General features: G+C 37.4%; 1 protein-coding gene across 2 annotated transcripts in view; it reads right to left on the bottom strand.

The window, feature by feature from the left end:
• Positions 1 to 354: 354 nt before the first annotated feature.
• VPS37A (VPS37A subunit of ESCRT-I) overlaps positions 355 to 26229 on the bottom strand; it is a 42249-nt gene continuing 16374 nt past the window's right edge. The window contains exons 5-12 of one of the 2 annotated variants that reach the window (XM_058525090.1): positions 14070 to 14295; positions 11933 to 12003; positions 8405 to 8532; positions 8267 to 8325; positions 8120 to 8188; positions 3701 to 3844; positions 2340 to 2381; positions 355 to 660 (exon numbers count right to left, since the gene is read on the bottom strand). In XM_058525090.1, coding sequence (XP_058381073.1) covers positions 634 to 660; positions 2340 to 2381; positions 3701 to 3844; positions 8120 to 8188; positions 8267 to 8325; positions 8405 to 8532; positions 11933 to 12003; positions 14070 to 14295 — 766 coding nt within the window. In that variant the 3' untranslated portion in view covers positions 355 to 633. Of the gene's footprint in view, positions 661 to 2300; positions 2382 to 3700; positions 3845 to 8119; positions 8189 to 8266; positions 8326 to 8404; positions 8533 to 11932; positions 12004 to 14069; positions 14296 to 26229 lie in introns of both variants that reach the window. The other variant, XM_058525089.1, reaches the window with a different exon arrangement.

Genomic DNA, 26229 nt, shown 5'->3' on the forward strand with positions numbered 1-26229 from the left:
ATTTACCTGTATTGCTTCTTAAATACATCTTTAATTTTAAAAGTAAAACAACAATATAAGCAGCTGGTTTATTCTTCTGATTTATTGTATGTATTAAAAGTTACTTCCTTGAGACAGCACATTGGCAGGTTTGGTGTTTCCTGACACTGTGACTATTTAAAAACAAATTGGTTTTGCAAGTTTTATCATCCAGAAAGAAAGAGGAAAAAATGAGAGTCTTTCAAGTAATTTTTCAAAAAAGGTTGAGAGGAAAAAATCTAAACAAACCATTCTTGATAAAGAAAAGAGGCAGTTTCAAATTAAAAATACAAATTAAAATGAAGTAATTTTATAAAATATTGAAATCAGCTAAAATTACATGCATAGGTATTTAATCAATAATAAGAGAGGAACAGCAGTGGAACTTAAATATAATAAGATTTATCAACAATAAATAAACACAGTGCAAACAGTGCAGAAAAATTTCTCAAAGCCAAGATCATAGCAATCATTGTAATCTGTACAAATTCAGTCTCAGATCTGTATACAATCTGTATAGTACACCTATGAATTCAGCCACTGTGACAAAATGCCAATTTGCAAATCATAAATATAAATGTGCTTAGTTTTGTGTCCCATTCCTCTCTTGGCAGTTCATGTTTTCAGGAATACCTGGAAAATCTGGAAAGAAAAGAAAATCAAAAAACCTAAGATTTAATTTAAGATGATAAATTTTCATCCCTGTACATTCTCTTCCAATTAAGATTTACCTATAAGAAAGTAACCTGATTATGACGGAAAAGAGGTGGGGAAAGGATTCTAGCATGTTCATATAAATAAGCAATTACTCAGTGCCCACTTGAGAAATCCACACTTGATATTAAAAATCAACCCTTACCCTCAGGGATTGACAGTGTGATTTGTAACATAAGATATAAAATAATTCAGTCTTGGCAGTAATGTTAAGTATAACTAGATTGAGAGAAGGGGCAGATGAGTTTGAGCTGGAGATAAGAAATGCTTGTCATTTCCCCTTCTGGTAGCCTGCTCCCTTTTTTAGGGAACCTCCAACACTCCCTTCTCCAAGTCTACTCCTTTAGCCCAGCTGAGTGGTCAGAGGACCATATGACACCAATCTCCAGGCCAAACTGCTGAGGTCAGGATGGACACCTCACCCATACCGGGCCAGTCTCTCCCAGGGATTTGTAGTGACACCCTTGTCAGTCTCCATGGGCTGCTTGAACTGTCATGATATGATCATGCCTGTGGGTAGCAATGCTGAAGCATGTGCAAGTGTAGCAAAGCAAGGCTCTCTGAAGAGCAAGGGAGAAAGAACATGAGAGCAAGAGACAGAAAAGAACAGAACAGAGGTGCAGAAATGAGAAACAAGCAGCTCAAAAAGGGTGCGAGGAAAAGGAGCTGCTTTGGTTACTGTGGCCTCTAGTCGTGTTTTCACTCTCAGGTGACTGAGCTATACTTAGTTGCATTTGGCTTTATAATGTATCCCTGCATGATCCCAGAACACAAGCTTTTACTTAAACTCGTTGGGCTGGGGGTCTAGTGCTAGCAACCAAATCATTCCCTAAACAAGATACATAGAGGAAAAGGAAGGATGTCTTGAGATCAAGTAAGAGCACGAACAAAGATATGGGGATAGAAGAAATAACATGACATGTGAGAGAACATAAGGGGAAAATGGATGATCTCAGATATACTTTAGCTTACAGAAGGCTTAAAACCAGAGAGAGAAATTTGACATTGCTACCGTCATTGCTAGGGGCTCATGAGTTCTAGAGCAGAGAAATTATATCAGAGTGGTATTTTAAGAGGATTATTCTGTCAGTGCTGTGCAGGAAGGAGAAGCCCTAAAGCCAGGGGACTGGCCAGAAAATTATTGGAATAATCCTGGTGTGGGATGGAAAAGAGACAGATTGGAAGTTCATTTTAAAGGAAGAAATGACAAAGGAGACTACTGAAGAATATGTCGACTAAGTGAAATGGTATACTCTACACCCCAGCCGAGAGAAAGGACTAATGATAGTTTATAGTTCTACGTAAGTAGCTATCAAAGATTGAAAAAAACAGTTCATTTAAGCCAACATCATACTGAGAAAATATCCAAAAGATTTCTATGGTTATATACTCATGTATATAATATTATGCTTAACATATAATACAAAACATTCTATGTTATATAGCACAATAGCTATAATGATAGTGTTATGCTTGAAGCTGGCTGAAGAGGCACTGGTAAAAACACTTCCATTCAAGAATAGTCATGCAATAGGCTTGAGCCTCAAACTTTCTGGAATACGATTTACCTATAGTGGAGCATGAAATTGGCTGTGCATTGCTATCACCTGTTGAAGTTTCTCTTCCTTGGCTCTTCTACAGTGGCAAATCTAGAAGATAAATTTAAAATAGCAGTCACTTTTCCAACAATTTGCCTAGTACTTCTTACATTATGACAGAATTCTAAGTAAGAAACTTTTAACCTGTTGATATTATTTAGGTTTTGAATGTTTAAGGTAGCTCAGATTTTTTTTTTCTTTTTTGGTGAGGAAGATTAGCCCTGAGCTAACATCTGTTGCCAATCCTCCCCTCTTTGCTGACAAAGATTGGCCCTGAGCTAACATCAATGCCCATCTTCCTCTACTTTATATGTGCGACACCTGCCACAGCATGGCTTGATAAGTGGTGTGTAGGTCCGCCCCCAGGATCCGAACCTGCAAACACCGGGCCGCTGAAGCAGAGCACGAGAACTTAACCACTACGCCACCGGGCCAGCCCCTAGCTCAGAATTTAAGAATCCAAAAAAAAAAGCCAAAAACCAAACCATTTAATTTTGTTTGGAAAGAGAAACTTTGCATGTAAACTTGCAGAATGTAAAACAAACTCTGATCCTTTATATCAATTTTGATTATGTAATATCAAATATCTGTGTTTTAAAAATAAGAAAATAAATCCTAGTATTGTTAACCAGGAAACTTACCAGATAAAAACTTCAAGGTACAGTTATATAGTACCAAAGAACAATGGACCAGAAATCAATGCCTTATTAATGCTATAACCATAGTCATTAACGTCCCTGAACTTCAATTTTCTCTTATGGAAAATGGGGATAATAAAATCTGCCCCACTTTCCTTAATAGGACACACACACACACACGTAGCACATGTTTTTAAAAGTTTAGTAACAAGAGGTTATTTTTTAAATGTGATGTTTCAGAGAAATTAGGTTATTTAGTACTCTAACAAAGGGGCAGGATATTGCTAAGCAGACTTTTTAGATTTTTCTTTAAATATAATGGAAATATCAGAAGAGAAACTGTTCCAGACAGTTCTCAATAACATTAAAATTTTTTTTTTAATCTGTATAGATTATTCTCTTTTTAAACAACTTGTGAAACAGGTTACTCAGGAGTATATTACAACTATTGAGACTAGACTGAAGCTAATTTACTAGTTTTACTGCAGAATGACACAGATTCTACCCCTTCTGAAACAGAACTATCATTCCATTTACCTGCTTGTGTACTCACAACAAGCAGGTTTAAAGAGACAGTAGGATGTTGCTATCTTTCTCAATAGAGGCCTCTTCAGTTTCCTCTTAGGGCACTCAAAACTCCAGCCCAGTAATGTGCTAACGTCCTTTTACTCATGAATATACTTAATTTGATATTGTGCTGTCACTGGTCCTCAACTGAAGAGTATTACATACTGTTCTCTTTTCCATGAAGCTACTGAGAAAATCATCTATTTCAGTTTTTCCCTCCAAGAAATCTTCAGCAATATCATCAGATTCTTCCTCAGCTTCGTGCGCAGCTACTTTCAACCTTGCCTGCAGGGCACTCGCACTACAGCTCTGAAAAAGAAAAGCAAGCACTATGTTAGTTTATAATGCTCAGCAAAACTCCTTAGACGGAAAGAAAAGGAGGCAGCGGTAGGGAGAAGCAGTTCATTATGTGCCTTATGTAGCCCCTTCTTGAAGAAATCTGCCACCACCAGCTCCTCAGCTTGTCGATATAGGGGTCGGTACCTAACACAAGAGAAACCAAGCCACTGGCTGCAAACTATTAAATGAGAGAAGCTGGGCAAATTAGTGTCCTTTCTTGGGGATTTAGGAATCAGCTCATAGTGGTACGCATCCTCTAAGATGATCCCCCATGATCTCAATCTCCTGGTATTCCTGCCCTTGTTTAATCCCCTTGAGTGTGGGCCAGGACCTAACACTTTGCCAATGAAAATATGGCAAAAGTGATGGGATTAAATTTAACCAAAGAGGCGAAAGACTTGTACACTAAAAACTACAAAACACTGCTGAAAGAAATTGAAGAAGATGTAAATAAGTGGAAAGACATACTGCGTTCATGGATTAGAAGATTTAATATTGTTAAGAAGACAATACTATTCAAAGTGATCTACAGAGTCAATGCAATCCCTATCAAAATCTCAATATTGTTTTTTGCAGAAAAAGAAAAACCCATCCTAAAATTCATATGGAATCTCAAGAGACCGCAAATAGCCAAAACAATCTTAAAAAAGAAGAACAAAGTTGGAGGATTCATACTTCCTGCTTTCAAAACTTACTATAAAGATACAGTAATTGAAACAGTGTGGTACTGGCAATAAGAAGAGACACAGAGATCAATGGAACAGTGAGCCCAGAAATATACTCTCCCATGTATGGTCAAATATTTTCAAAAAGCATGCCAAAACCATCCACTGGGGGAAAGGACAGTCTTCAACAAATGGTGTTTGGAAAACTGGATATCCACATGCACAATGAAGTTAGACCCTTACTTAACCTCATATATAAAAATAAATTACATTGATCAAAATGGATCAAAGACCTAAATATAGGAACTAAAACTATTGTTAATAACAGTTATCCTAGGGGCCGGCCCCGTGGCTTAGCGGTTAAGTGCTTGAGCTCCACTGCTGGCGGTCCGGGTTCGGATCCCGGGCACGCACCGATGCACCGCTTCTCCGGCCATGCTGAGGCCGCGTCCCACATACAGCAACTAGAAGGATGTGCAGGTGTGACATACAACTATCTACTGGAGCTTTGGGGGAAATAAAATAAATAAATAAAATTAAAAATAAATAAATAAATAACAGTTATCCTAGTGGGTATGAGGTGGTATCTCACTGTGATACATCACATACAGGAATGTACAGGAATGCACCATTTTCTTATCACCCTTGTCAACACTGGTTATCTATTTTTACAAGTTTGGCTCACAGAGATGATGTGATTTTGCTTATTATTATTATTACTGTTGTAAGGTCGAGCATCTTTTCAAATGTTTCCATTTACTTATTCACTAAATATTGAGTACCTTCTATGTGCCAAGCACTGACCAGGTATTGGGTATACAGGGGGATAAAACAGGACAGGTTCCTGCACTCCTGGCATCAACAGTCTGGTGAAGTGGTTTCCGTACTTCAGAGTGTAGATAATTCATCATCCCCAGAGATTCTGAGGGAGCACATCTAGAGAAGAGCCTAGGAATCAAGGTTTGTTCTTTTTAAGTGTTTAAGAATCACTTCAAGCAATTGTTATATAAATGTTCCAGGGGTCAGAGTAACTGTTATATCGGAATGTTTATTGGACATCCATATTTCTCCTTTTGTGAGTTTCTTGTTCTTTCCTTTGCCTATTTGTATGGACTACTGACGTTAATATTTGTCATATATGCTACAAATATTTGTTCCCTTTTCTTTACTTCACTTTTGACTTTGTGATCTTCAATACAAGTTTTAAATTTATATATAGCTTAAATATATCAATTTTTTTTTATTCTTCTGCCTCTTGTATCATGCTTACAAAGGATTTTCCCACTATAATCTTTTTTTTTTTTTTTTTTGTGAGGAAGATCAGCCCTGAGCTAACATCCATGCTAATCCTCCTCTTTCTGCTGAGGAAGACCGGCTCTGGGCTAACATCTATTGCCGATCCTCCTCCTTTTTTTCCCCAAAGCCCCAGTAGATAGTTGTATGTCATAGTTGCACGTCATAGTTGCACATCCTTCTAGTTGCTGTATGTGGGACGCGGCCTCAGCATGGCCGGAGAAGCGGTGCGTCAGTGGGCGCCCGGGATCCGAACCCGGGCCGCCAGTAGTGGAGCACCCGCACTTAACCGCTAAGCCACAGGGCTGGCCCCTCCCACTATAATCTTAAAAAAAAATCCTAGGAGATAGTTGCCTTTCATGGGTTCCACTTAAACACTTACTCTAAAGTATCTTCCTGTGGGTGGTATGATATAGGGATCTAACTTTTTCCTAAGTGGACTGCTAGTTAAAAAATTTATTAAATCCTCAATTTTTTCTAACCAATTACTCATACACACAAACCTGTTTCTGAACTGCATAGTCTGTTTCATAGAACTGATATTCTCTTCCTACAAAACTACTCTATTGTTTTAAATAATGAGGTTTTACAGTGTATTTTGATGCTGGGGAAGGGAGGTCTTCCTTTTTCTTTCTTTTTGTTTAAGCTCTTCCTGACTACTTTTACCCCTTTAGTCTTTCAGATGAACTTTAGAATAAATCTGTTAAAATTAAAAAAAAAAATACTCTTGGGATTTTTGACTGGAAGTATACTAAATTTTTAAGTTATTTTAGGAAGAATGAAATCTTTATAATACTGTATCTTTCAGTCCATGAATATTCTATGTCACTCCATTTACTCAAGTCTTCTTTTATGTCATTCAGTAAAGTTGCCTAACTCACTTCATTGGGTTCAGTTTTAAGTATTTTACAGTTTTGTTGCTATTGTAAATGAGTTTTTTCCTCTACTTCATTTTGCACTGGTAGTTGCTGGAATCTAGGGGAAGCTTTCTCAATTTGCTAGGATTTTTGCTTGCTTGTTTTTGGTCAACAACAGTTTCATCTTTTCTTTTACATTATATTGCTTTTTCTTGTCTTCTTGCAGTGGCCAGAATCTCTCAAACAATGTTAAATAGTAGTGATATTGGGGCATCACTATCTTATTCCTAATATTAATGGGACCCTGGAAATGTTAGTCATTAAATGTGATGTTTGCTGTTAGTTTCTAATATTCTTTATCCAATTAAGGAATTAATTGGATAGTTTACTAAGAATTTGTATAAGGAATGATGTTGACTATTGTGAAAAGATTCTTCAGCATCTAGTACACATGTAAGAATATTTCAGTTGATTCTCTCAGATATTCTGGTTAAGAGTGAGGGAGGACTGCTTATGTTTGGCTCCTGACTCTGATACTTTCTATTAATATGACCTCAGGGAAGTTATTTAATATCCCTGTGCCTCAGTTTCCTTATCTCTACAATGAGAAAATAGTAACAATATCTACCTCATAGAGTTTTGGGGGAAATAATGGGCAATAAATGTAAATAGCTTAGTGCAATGCAAGAGACATAATACTCAAGGTTAGCTATTATTCTTATTTTATTCTAAAGGATGATCATATTATCTGAAACCCATATTAAATTTATATTTTCCTTTACCATTATTTTTTTTCTGTTGTTTTATTTCTATTTTATGTTCTACTACATTAGCTTTACCATCCAGAATTACTGATTTTAAAGGAAATCGAATAATGTTAATTATGATGTTGGTTGTTGATATGAGATATAAAGATCATATCTTCTACTCCCTTTTTACTTTTAAAGATCTATTTTTTCAGAAATATGGGTTGAAAATGCTTTTGATTTTTCGTATATCTGGATTTCCAGCATAAAATCTATTTTTTGTGGTGAATTATACTTCACACTTTTTATATGTTATATTTTTCAATTTGCTAACTTTTCATTTAAGATATCTGTACATAAGCTTTCAAGTGAGCCTAAAGTTAAAGTTCTTTGTTGTTAAATTTTATTACAGGAGTTAAACTGGCTTTACAAGAACTTTCCCAGGAAAATTCTTTATGGGGCTTTTCATATTTTTCTGTTTTGGAACCAAATATGCTCTTCTGTGAGCACAAATGATTTATAATGCCTCATAATTGAGAGCTATTTATCTGAATTTAAAGGTATCCTGCCTTATAACTCAGACACCTACTAAATGCTTTCTGATAATAATGAAAGTAAGAAGGTGGCTCATACACGTTAAGATTAAAAATTCTTATGGTAAGGAAAAGAGCTCAACAGCCTTACCTCACTAAGTTCATGCTGCCTTTGCATCTTCTTTTCGAAAGTGGATTTCATTTGTGTAAGTAATTCATACTAAAAAAAGAAAATCAAAATGCTGTTTTATTCTATTTTAAAATTATATGGATTTCTTGAAAATGACAACTAACTCACCTTATCTAAAACAGTTTGCCTTTTGGCTTCCAAGCTGGGCTCCAAAAGGAGATTTTTTCCTGTAAGATAAATTTCTGGTTTATTTCTAGGTAAAGATACATTTCTCTTGGGAAATTTAAGAAGTAAGGGAAGACATACTTGCTAGCTCCTCAATACTTTTTACTAAGTCATCCTTGTCAGTAATAATTTGTTTCAGTTGAGGCAAAGCCAGAAATTGTTCTAGTAATATCTCCTCTTGTTCATTCATGTCTGTAAGTTGTGACACACTAGAAACACAACAGAAAAAATGATGTTAATGAATATCAATCACCTAGTTTTTCTCCATGATGATAAATATTCACAATTTTTTAGTTTTATTCAGCTGATAGGGTTCTAAATAAGTTTTGAAATACAGGCATACCTCATTTTATTGTACTTCACAGATACTGCATTTTTTACAAGACCCTCCACCAGCAAAAGGATCACGACTCACTGAAGGTTCAGGTGACGGTTAGCATTTTTTTAGCAATCAAGTATTTTTTAAATTAAGGTTGTACATTGCTTTTTTTAGACATAATGCTACTGCATACTTAACAGACTACAGTACAGTGTAAACCTAACTTTTATATGAGAAACCAAAAATTCACGAGACTCACTTTATTGTGATATTCACTTTATTGCGGTGGTCTGGAACCCAGCCCACAATATCTCCAAGGTATGCCCGTATCTATTTTTATATATGCACAAAGGAAGGCAAATTGTAACCTTAAAAACAAATGAAACATCAACCACAATGCCGCATAGTCTGAATGTACCATCAAATTACTACAGGACTATGAATACTAGGGTACACAAACAGCCATAACAACCTCCCAATTTTAACCTTGGTGCCTATTTAGCTAATAGGTGTGTGGCTATCACAATAAAAGATATGTACATGTGTGTGTGTACATATATTTATAAAATATTTAAAGAAAAGCAACCATGAAGGCTAAACCAAAAACAAAAATCAATATCCATAGGATAAAGAGGGAACTGGATGGACAGGATAGGGATGGAAGCTAAACCTTTCTGAACATATCTTTTAGTTTTGACTACAGATCCATAGAAGCATTAAATAACTTAAAAACAAGATTAAATAAAAAAAGAAGTTTCTAAAATTCAAAGCAAATGAGAATAAATGAACCTGTTTGTTCTAAGCTATATAATCATCCAGAGAAGTATTTGAAGAGACTTTAAAAAATAGTATTTGGCTATACATCTCTGGTGTGACATAACCTAAAGACAGAAGAAACGTAAAAAACAGAAACAAAAACTTATCCTGCAATCAATAATAATAATATTGATATTGTTATTTTGAGAAAGAACAAGTGCCTGTCAGAGAAATAGCTGACTTCAGGTCAGGGAAATGAAATGTTTACAATGAGCCCCTTGCATCTTTGTTTTGCCAGAAAGGACATAGAAGACAACTTGAAGAGTTTCCTATTGACTCTTATCAGAAAGAATAATGAGTTCAACGGATTAAAACACATCAAATATGTATCTTTTTAAATTTATAAGTTTATAACAACACACAAAAAAACTACAAAAACAAACAAAAAGCCTCGCCTATCAGAACCTTTGGAGCTTGCTTGTGCATCAACGCATTATTCTGAAAACTGATAGAGAGAAAAAAAAAATCAAGCATGTATCTTGCCTTTCCTGTATGAAGTGTATTTCAATACAACTAAACAGTTGATTTGAAGTTCTTCATAGAATTCTGGCTATTGCTGGCCGTATGAAATCATATTTGCAACCCTTCATGAAATAACGGATAGTCAATGATTTCAGGTGTTTCAACCTGTTTCAATCCTAATGTCACCAAAAATAGGGCAACGAGACATCATTGCTGCTTCATGTGATGTAATAGGAAGTATGCACTAATTATGATGTAAGTTTCTTGCCAAAAGAATTGAATCTAAATCTTTTTTTTTCTGCTTTATTGAGATATAATTGATATATAACATTGTATAAGTTTAAGGTGTACAAGGCAATGATTTGATATAAACTGAACCTAAATCTAATCAACAGCCTAGATCTAGCCACCAGTAGAAGGAAATATGGGAAACAGAGGAACATCTTCAGGGGTACCACAAGGACGCAATCAGGCAAAAACAGGGTATGGGAAATTCTTTAGGACAAATAACCAATTTCTTCAATAAATATATAACAACATAATATGTATATAACTTATACGTATCATAAATATGTACTTATATGAATATGTAAATTTGTTTATGCATATGTATGTGTGATATATGTTACCTGTGTGTATGTGTGTGTGTGTGTGTATATATATATTAACAAAGGTGGAGAGAAATGGCTGACAATTAGAAGAAACATAAAAGATACAGTATTCAAATGCAATAGGTAGGCCTTGTTTTGAATCCTGATTCAAATAAACTACCAAGAAAAAAATTTAATTATTAAGACATTGAGGAAACAAGGCAATATTAAAAAATTATCATTAATTTTGTTAGGTATGATGATGATATGGATTGGGGTTATGGTAAAGAAAAAGTCCTCACCTGGTGGAGAAATTTAGTGAAGAACTTGTGGGTAAAAATGATATAATATTTGGGATTTGGTTTAAAATAATCCTGACCCATACCCATATTTCCTCAAAAAAGCTGGAAGAAAGGTATATGAGGCAAGACAAGCCAAGAGGTTCACCTTTTTGTATTTTTGACATTTTCATAATAATTTTTTTAAAAAGGAAGGAAGGAAAAAAAGAGAATCTTTTATAACATGGGAACAATAATAGTACCTACTTCACGGGGTTGTTGAAAGCATTACAATGCCTATAAACTCAACATTTATGTGGTATATTGTAAACCTTCATTAAAAAAAATAATAAATTACCATTTCCTAAAAATGACATAGAACACTGGGTCAAATAAAGCTAACTTTTTTTTTAACTATAGAATTTCTCATGGGTATTTGGCTGTACATTCCCAGTGGGATATATCCTAAAGAAAAAAAGCACTGCAAAAAAAAATTTTTTAATTGCATTCAGTAGTCTTAATAATAACAGCCTTATCAGCATTGTAAACCTTTAATGGAGGTATAAAGGAAGCAATGCTTCCCAAAGTCAAGTGGCCACAAAACACTTTTTTCATAGAGCATCTGAGAGAAGCAGTGTTCCATGAAACAGCAGCTTAAACGTGAATGTTACAAACTTACTTGCCATAAATTTGAATAAAATTTGGCTCTGTAAAAACACCTCGCTATTACTTTATGAGAACGTTAATCTATTTCTCTATGTACCAAGTTCTATCTAACAAAGGAACAATGAAAAGGTCTAAAATAGGCCAAGATAAATTTTGAAATTTCCAGGAATAATGTAGTCAGAAATAATTCTCACAAGAATGTAAAGAACTTGAGAGAAAGGACCTTGTTATCCTGGTAACTATTATATCATTCCCAGCATCTAGAAAAGTTCCTGGGTACATACTAGTCACTTAATAAATACAACCTACAAGACATAAAGCTGATTTATAAAACCTTCCCACTAAGATAACCACAATGTAGGAACAGTGAGATTTAAAAAAATCTTTTTATTTAATATGGATATAAAAATGATGATCTGGTTTATATTTACAAATAAAATAGACAACAAATACCAACGTTAGTCTCCAAGGTTTTTACCTTAGCTCTGAGAGTTCTGGAAATACATCAGGGACATCTGGCATCTTGTAACCAAAACCATTTTGGCTTATCTAAAGAGAGTTTGAAATGGTATTAAATTTCGGCCATCTTTTTGACTCCTCCTATTTACTTATGAAAGTAATTTTTAACGTATTACATCCCCTAACTGTTTTTTGGTTTTTTTTTTTTGTGAGGAAGATCAGCCCTGAGCTAACATCCGTGCTAATCCTCCTCTTTTTGCTGAGGAAGATCGGCTCTGAGCTAACATCTATTGCCAATCCTCCTCCTTCCCCTCCACCCCAAAGCCCCAGCAGATAGTTGTATGTCATAGCTGCACATCCTTCTAGTTGCTGTATGTGGGACGCGGCCTCAGCATGGCTGGAGAAGCGGTGTGTCGGTGCGCGCCTGGGATCCGAACCCGGGCCACCAGTAGCGGAGTGCGCACACTTAACCACTAAGCCACGGGGCCAGCCCCCTAACTGTTTTCATTATCACATCTTCATCTTCGCACTTTACATTGTCCTTACTCTCCCCTTTTTCCTTCATTCTATTTTTTTTCAGTGTACCTTTATACATATAGGGCTACTTTTTGTTTTTTTGGTGGGGATCATGTGAGCACCTGTGTTAGCTCTTTCTTAGGCAAGTATATGGCTGTAAAACAAATCTCTTAAGTGTATCTGTGACAAGAGTAGAGAATTATCTGTGGATTTCATTGATATATATGAATACATTTGTCTCAAGTGAAAGGCATTAAGCATAGAAAAAAATTAAAGTTGGCAAAAGTCTGAATAGTTACGTACTTAAGTTCAATGAGACGGCAGGGTAGTTAAGGAATAGCGTGTCCGTTGTTTGAATATAGATGACTTTTTAAAGTTGATTACCCCCAAAAAGTTCTCTTATAATTTTGTTTACACTACTAACTGTAGTTTGTTTATAATACTCATTAATGCAATGATGAAGGTTTTGGGGAAAAAAAGTCCACCTGGGTCTATATTCTAAATTATTACAAACAATAAAATTAGTAAAGTTGGATATAATAAGGTTTTACAATATTTGAGTATTTTTATGGGTGATATTCACTAAGGGTTAAAAATGAAGGTTTTTAAATCCCTTTATATGTTTTATGCACAAAGTATTAGTCTTTCCCTCAGTAACATCCCACATGGCAACAGTTATCAGCTTAATTTAAGAACGTATAATTTTTAAACCAATGGGACACTTGAAGCCCCTAGCATGCTATAGCAGTCCCTCCACAATCTCATACCTGCTTCTACTACATGATCGCTTTGTGTGCCTTTGCCTATATCCTATATCACAGCCAGAGAGATCTATTCTAGGCAGCTTCACGAATATGCCATCTGGTTTATGCCTCCACAGCTTTATCAGTGCTGTTGGCTCTTTACAGAATGCTTTATATATAACCCCTTGTCATCATGGCAAATTCATTACCATCTCTCAAAATCTGGTCTCAAGAAAATTCATTCATTTATCTGCTTCATTTTAACTGAGCACCTACTGTATGTATCAGGCGTGGTTTGAGGCACTAAGGATAAAGTAGTGAAAAAAACCAGAATCACACTGTTTTTTTTTTGTGTGTGTGAGATCAGCCCTGTGCTCACATCTGCCAATCCTCCTCTTTTTTTGCTGAGGAAGACTGGCCCTGGGCTAACATCCATGCCCATCCTCTTCCACTTTATATGGGACGCCGCCACAGCATGGCCTGACCAGCGGTGTATCGGTGCACGCCCGGGATCCGAATCGGCGAACCCCGGGCCGCCGCAGTGGAGCGCGCGCACTTAACCGCTTGCGCCACTGGGCCAGCATCCAGAATCGCATTTTTTATAAAGGCATTCCTTCTAGTTCTACCTTGGTCCCTGGGAGCACTGACCATTCCCTCAACTGTGTCTCCACCATAACTCTAGACTATCTTTTCTACTCTATTGGGAGGTTCCTTATTTGCAATTATTTGATTATTCCTCAGTCACCTCTCTGAGTTTGTTACCTGAGTTGAAAAAGTGATTTAATCTTTTTATCTTTTGTGCCTAACAGTGGCTGGCACAAGGAAGCATATAATAAAAGTTTGCTGATTGATTGAATGTTTTGAAGCTACAAAATACAGGTAACTGAAGATACCGACCGGTGCCGAAATGTCTGTTGTGGGAACGGGTAACGGCAGATTTGAAAGGATGCCAAATGAAGGAGCAGCAGGTTTGGCTGTTGTATAACTTGTTGTTGAAGAAGAAACAGCGTCAGCAACAGATAAAGAAGTGATAGTCCGGTTAGCTTCTTGTGGGGTATATGGAGAAAGAAACGGAAAACCCTGAGAAGCATAAGGAGGCATTCCACCTGGGTTACTGTATAGGCTAAAGAGAAAGAAAGAAGAAACATTAGATTAGATTTTAGGGGTAAATTTATTAAATTATTCCTAAATTGTTCTAATATTAACAATGGTCATGCGTTATAGATGGAATCTTTACTGCAGGTGACTTGTTATAATTATATAACTGAGTTAAATACTATATAAACCGAAAAATATGAACCCCCAAAAAAGAGAATTGTGGCTTCCATGAAAAAGAGAAATGTTTTAGAAAACATACACTTCAGCTGGGCAGAGCAGAAGTGAACAAACAGGCCATTTTTGAGTTTTGAGCATTCCATTAGCATCAATCAGCATCTTCACAAAGGAAATGGAGAACATTTAATCCAGAAAATTTATTTGAGTGGAGGCTGCTTCATAGCTTTCACTGTACTTGGCAAAATCTGACTAAAAGTCAAGACTGCTTTTCTAGAAAATTTTAAAAGAAAATTAAATGTATAGATGAGCTGCTAAAAATGTTAAAATATTAAAAACAGATGCATATAGAAAAACACGTATATATATTAGAAAAAGTTATATACCAGTATGTACTTGGGATTTAATCAGAAAATAGTATCTATTTTTGCAAGATAAATATTTGGGTTCTGATTCAAGATGGCGATATAGAAAGATCTTGAACTACCTCCTTCCACGGACACACTGAATCTATAGCTACATATGGAGCAATTTCCTCTGGAAAAAAACCTAAAAACTAGGTGAGTGACTCCTACACATTGGGCAAATGAGAAAGAAACCACACTAAAGCAGGTAGGAGAGGCTGACACACAATCTCGCCATAAACCTCACCCTTGGTGCACCGACCTACAAATGGGAGGGAACTCAAAACATGGAGATTCTCCCTGAGGAGGGAACAGTTTGAACCCCACATTGGGCACCACAGCCGTTAAGACCTGCACCTGAGAGACGTGCCGCAAAACATCTAGCTTTGAAAACCAAGGAGGCTTCCGTCCACAAGACCCACAAGGCTAAAAGGAACTGAGAAATGGCTCCCGCCCCAGGGCCCAGCACAGAGTCAGCCAATCAGAGCCGTCCAGAGTTTATGTGAATGAAGCTCATTTGCTAATCTTAAAGCATTGGCCTGAGGGGCAGGCATTTAATTGAGCACACGTCTAGGGGCCTGCTGGGAAACTCTCTGGGGACAGACACAGGCAGGCACTATCTTTACACTCCCCATTTGCCTTGCTCCAGTCGGTGGATGCCATCTCTGAGCTCTCCTCTGCCGCACTCCAAAGTGCCAATATTTCCCAGAAAGCAGCTTTTACATGCCTCTAGTGCCCTAGTTTTTATGTCTGGAATGTAGACTGGTGGATGCTATCTTTGCACTCCCCCTCTGCCTCACTCCAGCTCGCTGGTTTCACACAGAAAGGAGCTTTTTTACCCTTTTTGGTGCCCCAACTTTCGCAGTTGCTGCCAGGGGACACCTCAATATCACCTGGCTCCGGTAGCCAGCAGTGCTTATGCTTGCAAGTCCCACAGAACTGTAACCAATGTATAAAGAATTCTTAAATAGCTATCACCCCTAGGGCACAGCAAGAGGCAAGAGACTCGGGAGTTTAGTCTTTCTGTGAAAGAGGCCTATTTGCTGCAGTCTGAGGGGCAGACTTCTAATTAAACACAAATCTAAGAGCTAACTGTAATCCTTTCCAGAGACCTTGGAGGACAGACACTATCTTCACACTCTCCCTCTGTTGTGTTCTGGAGGGCCAGTATCTCTTGGAGGGGAGCTCTTACTCATATCTGGTGCCCTGGTTTTTGAGGCTGCTGCCCAGGGGATGCCCCTTGATCGCCTGGCTCTGGTGGACAGGGTCCCATGGGATTGTAACAGAGAGACAGTTCTTGGCAGGCTACCACCCCAGGGCACTGCACAGAAGGCAGACTGAAACAGCCCCAGTCTTTCTGTGAAAGAGGCCTATTTGCTTGTCCCAGAGCTTTGACCTAAGGGGCAGGCTTCAGGTTTGGCACACACCTGGAGGCCCAGAGAGGCAGTCTCATGTGGGCCAGTGGACGCAAGCTTTTCACTCTCCCTCTGCCTTGCTATAGCTCACTGATATCTCCTAGAAAGGAGCTTATACAGTCTGGGGTCCTAATTTTTGTGCCATGCAGGGGATAGCTGCAGATCGCCTGGCTCAAGCGGCCAGCAGGGCTTACAACTGTGGTCCCACAGGACTATATATATTTGAATACTTTAAAAGCTGCTGCCTGAGGGTCTGGCTTCCAATCAGCCTGAATCTAGGTGCTGAGTCAGATCCTTCTCTTTGGGACACTGACAACTCTTGGCACACTCTCAATTACTGGGAGATATTTAAGATTATAACAGGATACTTGGACAAGAACAAAAGTTTGAGAGACAATCAAGAGCTAGGGCAGGGTTGAATGATAAAGTTCATCTACATGAGGCCAATCCTTCAGGACGGAGAAGTGGCTGTTTTATCTAATGCATCGAAACCAACACAGAGAGTCAAGCAAAATGAAGAAACAGAGAAATATGTTCCAAACAAAAGGACAAGATAAAACCTGAGGACAAAACCCTTAATGAAACAGCGATTAAGTAATTTATTGAACAAACAGTTCAAAGTATGCTCACTGAACTAGGGAGAAGAATGGATGAACACTGTGAGACTCTCAACAAAGAGATGGGAAATATGAGAAAACACCAAATAGAAGTCACAGAGCTGAAGAATACAACTGCCCTGAAAAATACACTACAGAGATTCAATAGCAAATTAGATGAAGAGGAAGAAAGGTTCAGTGAACTCAAAGATAGGACAGTGAAACTCAGGCAATCAGAGGAGCAAAAAGAAAAAAGAATTTTAAAAAGTGAAGGTAGCTTAAGGGACTTATGGGACAACATCAACTGGAGTAGCATTCACATTTTAGGGGTCCCAGAAGGAGAAGTGAGAAAGAAAGGGGCAGAAAACTTATTGAAGAAGTAATGGCTAAAAACTTCCCTAACATGGGAAAGCAAACAGACATCCAGATCCAGGACACCAGAGAGTTCCAAATAAAATGAACCCAAAGAGACCCACACCAAGACACATTATAATTAAAATGTGAAAAGTTGAAGGCAAGGAAAGGATCTTAAAAGCAGGAAGAGAAAAACAACTAGTTACATCAAGGGAACTGCCATAAGACTATCAGCAGATTTTTCAGCAAAAACTTTGCAGGCCAGAAGGGAGTGGCACAATATATTCAAAGTGCTGAAAGAACACAGATTCCAACAAAGAATACTCTATCTGGCAAAGTTATCACTCAGAATTGAAAGAGAGATAAAGAGTTTTCCAGATAAGCAAAAGCCAAAGAGATCATCATCACTAAACTGGCCTTATAAGAAATGCCAAAGAGACTTCTTTAAGTGGACAAGAAAGGGCACTAATTAGTGACAAGAAAACATATGAAAGTACAAATCTCACGGTAAAGGTAAATATATAATAAAGGTAGTGGACTAATCACTTATAAAGCTAGTATGAAGGCTAAAAGACAACAGTTGTAAAAACAACTATAACTACAATAACTAGTTAAGGAATACACAAGATAAAAAGATATAAAATGTGACATCAAAAACTAAAAACATGGGGGAAGGGAGTAAAAATGTAAAGCTTGAGAATGCACTCAAACTTAAGTTGTTATCAACCTAAAATGGACTGTTATAAATATAAGTTGTTATATGTAAGCTTCATGGTAACCACAAAGCAAAAACCTATACTAGATACACAACAGATCAAGAAAAAGGAATCTAGCATACTACTAAAGAAAGTCATCAAACCATAAAGGAAGAGAGAAAGAGAAAAAGGAAATAGAGAGGAACTACAAAACAGCCAGAAAACAGTTAACAAAATGTCGCAAGATCTGAAACTGTAAAACTCCCAGAAGAAAACACAGGCAGTAAGCTCCTTGACATTGGTCTTGGTAATGAATTTTTGGATCTGACACCAAAAGCAAAAATAAACAAGTGGGACTACATCAAACTAAAAAGCTTCTGCGCAGCAAAGGAAACCATCAACAAAAGGAAAAGGCAACCTACTAACCAGGAGAAATATTTGTAAATCATATATCTGATAAGGGGTTAATATTCAAAATATATAAAAAACTCATACAACTTAATAGCAAAAAAACAATCCGACTAAGAAACAGGCAGAAGATCTGAATAGACATTTTTCCAAAGAAGACATACAGAAAAGGTACATGAAAAGATGCTCAACATCACTAATCATCAGGGAAATGCAAATAAAAACCATAATGAGAGCAAGCCCCGATGGCCTAGCAGTTAAAAGTTCGGTGTGCTCCACTTCGGCAGCCTGGGTTCGGTTTTCGGACGCGGAACCACACCACTCGTCTGTCAGCAGCCATGTTGTGGTGGCGGCTCATAGAGAAAAACCAGAAAAACTACAACTCTACACAACTAGGTACTGGAGCTTTGAGGGGGGAAAAAGGAAGGGGAAAAAAAGGAGGAAGATTGTCCACAGATGTTAGCTTAGGGGGAATCTTCCCCTCGCAAAAAAAAAACAAAAAAAAAAACCAACCAACCCACCAACCCAACAAAAAACCACAATGAGATATCACCTCACACCTGTTAGAATGGCTATCATCAAGACATAACAAATGCTAGTGAGGATGGAGATGGGAATCCTTGTGCACTGTAGATGGGATTGTAAATTGGTGCAGCCACTATGGAAAACAGTATGGAGGTCCCTCAAAAAATTAAAAGTAAAACTACTCAATTCCACTCCTGGGTATTTATCCAAAGAAAATGAAAACACTAACTCAAAAACATATATGGACTCCCTTGTTCATAGCAGCATTGTTTACAACAGAAGATATGAAAACAACCTAAGTGTTCATTGATGTATAAATGGATAAAGAAAATGTGTACATATACAATGGAATATTATTTAGCCATAAAAAATGTGGAAATTCTGCTATTTGCAACATGGATGGACCTTATGCTAATGGCATTATGCTAAGTGAAAAAAGTCAGACAGGGAAAGACAAATACCATATGATCTCACTTAAGCAGAACCTTAAAAAAAAAAAAAACAAAAAACCCACAAGCTCACAGATACAGAAAATAGACTGGTGGTTTCCAGAGGCAGAGGATGGGGGTGGGGGAAATGAAAGAAGGGGGTCAAAAGGTACAAACTTCTAGTTATAAAATAAATAAGTCATGGGGATGTAATATACAGCATGGTTACTATAGTTGATAATACTGTATTATATATTTGAAAGTTGCTAAGAGAGTAGATCGTACACATTCTCATTACAAGAAAAAACAATTTGTAGCTATGTATGCTGACTGATGTTAACTAGACTTATTGTGGTCATCATTTTGCAATATATATGAACATCGAATCATTATGTTGTATATCTGAAACTATTACAATGTTATATGTCAATTATATCTAAAAAAGATAATAAATATTTTACATTTAACGGTTTTTTTCTTTTAGAGAAATTTCGAGAGAACCAGACTCTAAAATAACTAGGGTAATTCAGGCCTAAATGCAGATGAGAATTATCTAAATACCAATATTTGAATTAGTACAGTAAGTTTACACAGGTCAGTCACTATGTAAAGGAGAAAAAGATTCATGTTTGTTTTAAATAAAATACTAAATATTTCACTTTGTATGTGTGGTATAATAAGAAATATATTTGGTCTTTGACCAGGTTCCTGGCACAGAGCTCCTAAAACCCTGGTAATTTCCTAAGTGATAGAAATCTCTTCTGTTATTCCTAACACCCCAGTTTATGCTAATGACATGACTTAGGCTGGATCCTTATGTAGCGTCAGGATGGGGCTGGTCATCAGAAAGACCCAATGATAGCAGGTTGGAACTTTCAGCCCCACCCACTGACCTCAGAGAAGTTGGGGGCTGCAGATTAAGCTCTATAAAAACTCTTGAACAACAAGATTTGACAAGCTTCCTTGTTGGTGAATGCATCCGCATGGCGGGAGGGTGGTACACCACAGTCCATGGGAACAGAAGCTCCTGCACTGGGGACCCTTCCAGACCTTGCCCTATATACCTCTTCATCTGGCTATTCATCCTTTATAATAAACCGGTGAACATAAGTAAATGTTTCTCTGAGTTTTGTGAGCTGCTCTAGCAAATTAATCAAATCTGAGGAAGGGTCATCGTTAACCTCTGATTTATAGCCAGAGGTCAGAAGCATAAGTAACAACCTGTGGATTTTCAACTGGTGTCTGAAGTGGGGCAGTCTTATGAGATTGAGCCCTTTACCTGTGAGATCTGACACTATCTCCAGACAGACAGCATCAGAATTGAGTTAAATTTGTAGGAAATCCAATCAGTGTCCGCTGAAAACTAGAGAATTACTTGGTAGTGTTGAAAAAACACATATCAGAGTATTGAAACATGTTCCAAAATATATATAGCTTAAACAATTTTTTTTAACGGGAGTACTATTACAGTCATGCATTGTATAATGATGTTTTGGTCAATGACGAACTACATATATGACAGTGGTCCCATAAGATTAGTACCATATAGCCTAGGTGTATAGTAGGCTATACCATTTAGGTTTGTGTGAGTACACTCTATGATGTTCACATAGCAACGAAAGGGCCTAACGACACTTTTCTCAGAACGTATCCCTGTCCTCCAGTGATGCATAACTATTTCATTTCATGACATAAATTAACATGAGTTGGAATTATGTTGGAAGAAAACATTTGTCACAGATTTTGAAATGCATATTGATACTAAAGTTTATATGGAAAAATAAATAAGCATGAATACAAAGAAAAGTAACTGAAAAAGGAGGGTAAAGAGAGATTTGCCCTGCCACATCGCAAAACAAATCATAAAACCTTAATAATTAAAAAAAACCTTTTTAAGGCATAATACTGGTGAAAGGATAGTTAGACCAATGGAACTGAATACAAAATCCAGAAAAACCCCAAACATATATGAGAATTAGGATACAATAAAGACAGAATCTGAAGTAAGTGAAAAAAAGATCAATCAATCGTGTTGGGACATATGGAAAAAATTAAATTAGAGCCAGATCCTCATATTTATAGTAGGATAAAACCCACAAGGAGCAAAGACTTAAATGTTTAAAAAAAAAATCTTCAAAGAACTAGAAGAAATAATTAGGAAATTATATCTTAGGGTGGGACAAGACTTTCTGTGATCCCAAATTCAGAAGTCATGAGAGAAAATAATGATAAATTCCACGATATTAAAAAAAAAAGCTTTACATGACAAAGCCTATTATAAGTAAGGACAAATAACAAATTGGGGGAAAACATTTGAAATTCATATCACAGACACAGGAACAATTTTTCTAATATATAAAGAATTCCTACAAATTGATAAGAGACTAACAACCAAACAGCAAAATGGAGAATAGGACAGAACACACAGGTTACAGAAAAGGAAAGAAAAACATCTTTAAATCATAGGAAATGATGCTCAACTTCACTGTCAGTAAGATAAATACAACTAAAATTATACTAACATCATTTTCTGCTTATAAATTGGCAAAAATCCATTTTGATAATATACTACGTTGGCAATGGCTATGGGGAAGTAAGCATTGTGTATGGTAGTAGAAATCGGTACAAGTACTCTGTAAGGTAATTTTGCTCTAGTTGTCAAAACTGCAAATGTGCACACCACTTTGAGAATGTATCCAACAAATATCCTCACATTTGGGTAAAGTTATTTTTAAGGTTATTCACTGCAGCACTGAGGGCAAAGAAGGGTGGGCCTTTTAGGAAAGATTAGAAACAATGAAAATATCCACCAATACGAGTCTTGTTATATAAATTATGGTACATCCATAAAACAAATACTTTGTGGCCATAAAGAAGAATGAGGAAGTGCTTTAGTACCAACATGGAAAGCTCTCCAAACCATACCACTGAGAGAAAAAAAGAGGCAAGAGAATAGTACGCCACCATTTGTATAAAAAAGGAGGGGATAAAATACTGCATGTATGTATTTCCTTGTATATGCATAAAATATCTCAGGAATTCTATACATACGCACCCAAACAAACAACTTTGGTTACCAATGAGAAGAAAAACTAAGTTGCAAGGGAAAAAGAAGTGGCAGGGAGACTTTTCACCTCATACTTTTTTATACTTTTTGAATTTTCAGCCAAGTGAATATATGATTGTTTGAAAAAATTAAGTTAAAAAAAGTTTTTTAGTAAGCTTGTTTATTTCAAAGGATGGCTACACATAGTGATATGTGTAGATATATTTAGAAACAATATGATCAACATGAGAGAATATTCATACTATCCTTGAATTAAAGTCTTCATAATTTTGAACCAATTTGCTTTATTTTGACCTCAGTAGCAGGTACAACCTATAAAATAATCTAAGAAATTCATCAAATTTGCTTTTTAATAATGTGCACTGTGTCACAGAACTTTTTGAAATGGAAAAAAGTAAACTTGTTGGCTTGTATTTTCAAATAAGGTGAATGAGTTCATATCTAACCCAAACCTGAGATAAGATAGGAAATATAGCTTTTAGATAAAGAATATCAGTGAGGCTCATGACTCCAGGACACAGACACAGGAGGGCAAGGATGAGCGGTGGGGCTGATGTACCTAATGAACTGGATAATCTAGCTAAGCAGATTTCCAGGCAGAGTTAAAGATGCCTCCTGACTTCTTTTTTTTAATAATTTTATTTATTTATTTTTGTTCCCCCAAAGCCCCAGTAGATAGTTGTACGTCATAGCTGCACATCCTTCTAGTTGCCGTATGTGGGACGCGGCCTCAGCATGGCCGGAGAAGCAGTGCGTCGGTGCGCACCCAGGATCCGAACCCGGGCCGCCAGCAGCGGAGCGTGCGCACTTAACTGCTAAGCCACGGGGCCGGCCCTGCCTCCTGACTTCTGAACAAGAAAAAGTTCTTGAAATTAAGTAGAAGGACTGGGCAATACAGCTAATAAATATTCTGGGAAGAGGAAATAAAAAGACCAACAACAAGTTGCATCATCAGGCAAGTTTCAGATACCAAAGATAAAAAAAGTTATAAAGGATCAAAATGGCACTGGACATCTTAGCAACAACAGAAGCCTATATATAGACAAGAGAGCACTACCCTCAAAATTCTGAGTGGAAAACCACTTCAACTTAGAATTTGAACTGTATCAACTATTAAGCATGAGGGCATATTAAAGACATTTGCAGATTAAAAAAAAAGTCTCAAAATTTATCTTCCGAGCATCTTGTGGCATACTATATTTTCCAAAAACGGCCACAGCAATATTTCTGGTCCCACACACTCTTCCAGAACCTTGTCACTCCACCATCAAGAAGAAAAGCCTATTTTCCTCCCCTTGAATATGGTCAGGACTTTTTGATTGCCTCAACAAACTGAATGTAGCAGAAGTGACACTGATGACCTCAGCAGCTAAGTCACAGAAAGTGATATGACTTTCTCACAACTCTCTCTCAGGATGTTCACCCTCAGAACGCACCCATTATGTGTGAGGAAGCCCAAGCCACATAGAGAGGCCACATCGAGGTTTTCCAGCAGACGTCCCCAGGCAAGGCCTCTGATGGGCAGGCTGAGAGCCTGCTGACGACAAGCAGAGCAGACAAGAGCTCTCTGAAGAACCCTGCCTGAACTGAAGATTAGTGAGTAAAATAAATGTGTTCACTGTTTTAAGCCTAATTTTGTGGGTAATTTGTTATGAAGCCTTAGCAACCAGAACAGATTTTAGCACCTGGAAGTGGAATGCTGCTGTAACAAAAAAACATCTAAAACATGGGAGTGACTTTGGGACTGAGGTGAAAGCTACATGTACCCTCAGGAGAGTGCGAAAGACTGAAAGGCCTCAAGGAGACTGTTAGCAGAAGTCTGATGGGCCTCTGAGAAGGGGTCAATGAGCACTTAGAGGAAAGTGAGGAAACTGTTATGGAAGGCAAACTTTGTTATGTATGAGTGGAAAGTTTACCAACAATGCTGCCTGCAATACTGTGGGAAATAAAAAATGCACCTAATGAGTCGGATGATTAGCTAAGGAGACTTCCAGGCAGCGTTAAAGGTGCCACCTGACTTCTAGTTGGCTACAGTAAAATGTGACAGAAGAGAGAGAAATTAAAGAAAGAACTGCTAAATATAGAGACATGACTCCTTGGGTTTGAAAATAAAAATGTCTCTCATTCCCAGCTTCTCTAAGATTTCAAATTAAGAAAGAGCTTCAAAGAAAAGATCAAACCCAGGCTGGCTAAAAGACCCTTTGTTAAAACATCTCTAAAAGAACTGAGGCAGTGCCTCAGAGAACTGTCCAGTAAGACAAAAGGCCGCCTAGGGCTGCTAAGAATCTTAAGGGAGTTGTCTCAGCAGCCTAACAGGAAGCCCAGTGGTTTAATTTGCAGACTTGTGGTGTTGGCTTTGTCTAAAGAAACAGATGAAAAAAAGAATTCATAAGAAAACTACAAACATTTTAAAGAATTGCATCATCTTGGTCTAAAAGGGAGAGAGAGAGTATCAAATGAAAAGAGGCCAGTGGACCCTTAAACTTCCATAAGCAAGAAGCAGGCTGAAAAATCTACCCACCTGCAAACAAGAGCTACATATTATGGACAGGAAGACTTACTAAGAAGGCAAAACCAAGAACCCAGAATTACTCTGTGAAGAATCATTCCCACAAAGTAAGACTAAGTCCTAATCAAAGCAATGGCAACATGGGCCCAGGTGGATTTCAGAATTGCTATAGATGGTGTCTCCTGTGTGCCTCCCATTTTCTCCCTTTTTGAGCGAAAGAGTCTATAGTGGTTATCTTAGGCTTGTTCTACTGTTGTATGATGGGTGTGTGAGGGACAGCTACCCCATCTCTTTAATTCACTTGTCTTCAGATCAAAAAGAATTGTACTTGAGGAACACACCTGAGAAACCTCATCTGTACCTGAACCTGATTTAGATGCTATAACCCTGGACCCTGAATATGAGCTTAATTCTGTAATGTGACGAACTCTGCAAGTTCTTAGGGGAGGAGGTTTGAGTGCATTTTTGCATATAGGAGAGATGTGAATTCTTGTAGCCAGGAGAACTGTGGCAGATTATATTTTCCAAAATGGCCACAACCAGATTTCTAGTCCCACATGCTCTACTTGAACTTTGCCACCCCATCAAGAGATGGAGTCTACTTCCCCTCCCCTTTGAACCTGGGTGGGACTCGGTGACTGACTTTACAAACAGAATGCAGCAGAAATGATGCTGAGTGACATCCAGGGATATATCATAAAAGGCAACGCAGCTTCCACTTGGCTTGCTCTCTCCTGAGATGCTCGCCCTTAGAATCCAATCACCATGCTGTGAGGAAGCCTGGGCCACATGGAGAGGCCATATATAGATGTCTCAGCTGATAGCCTTTACTAAGGTTCTGCCAACATTAACTGCCAGACATGAGAATTAAGTGAGACTTCAGATGATTTCAACCCCTAGACTTCAAGCTATGCCAGCTAATGCAAAAGGGAAGCAAAACCAAGCTATCTCCACTAGTCCCTAACCAAACTGCAGAGTCACAAGGCAAATAAATGTTGTCATTATTTTAGCCACAGTTTTAAGATAATTTGTTATTTCATCCTTAGTAACTGGAACATACTTTTACTCAGGAATCTATTGGGAGACAGTCAAGCAAGAAACTAGGAAATAGCCTGAGAAAAAGAAAAACAGGATCCAGGAAAAGGAGAATCCAATATGGGAAAGTGGCAAAGGGAAATCCCAGGATGACAGCTGTGCAGCAGTCATAGAGAGAAACTAATTACGATAGAGGCAAAAAAATGAAGTAATGTCTGCGAGGGGAAAAAAAACCAGAATCTAGAGATTACCTAACAGGTTTGATGATGTGAAAAAACAATTTGAAAGGTATTTTTCAGAGCTGCTGAAAGATGTGGAAAATTAAAAAGATCTAAGAAAATAAAACCAA

The sequence above is a fragment of the Diceros bicornis genome, chromosome 29, assembly GCF_020826845.1.
Source record: "Diceros bicornis minor isolate mBicDic1 chromosome 29, mDicBic1.mat.cur, whole genome shotgun sequence".
NCBI lineage: Eukaryota > Metazoa > Chordata > Mammalia > Perissodactyla > Rhinocerotidae > Diceros > Diceros bicornis.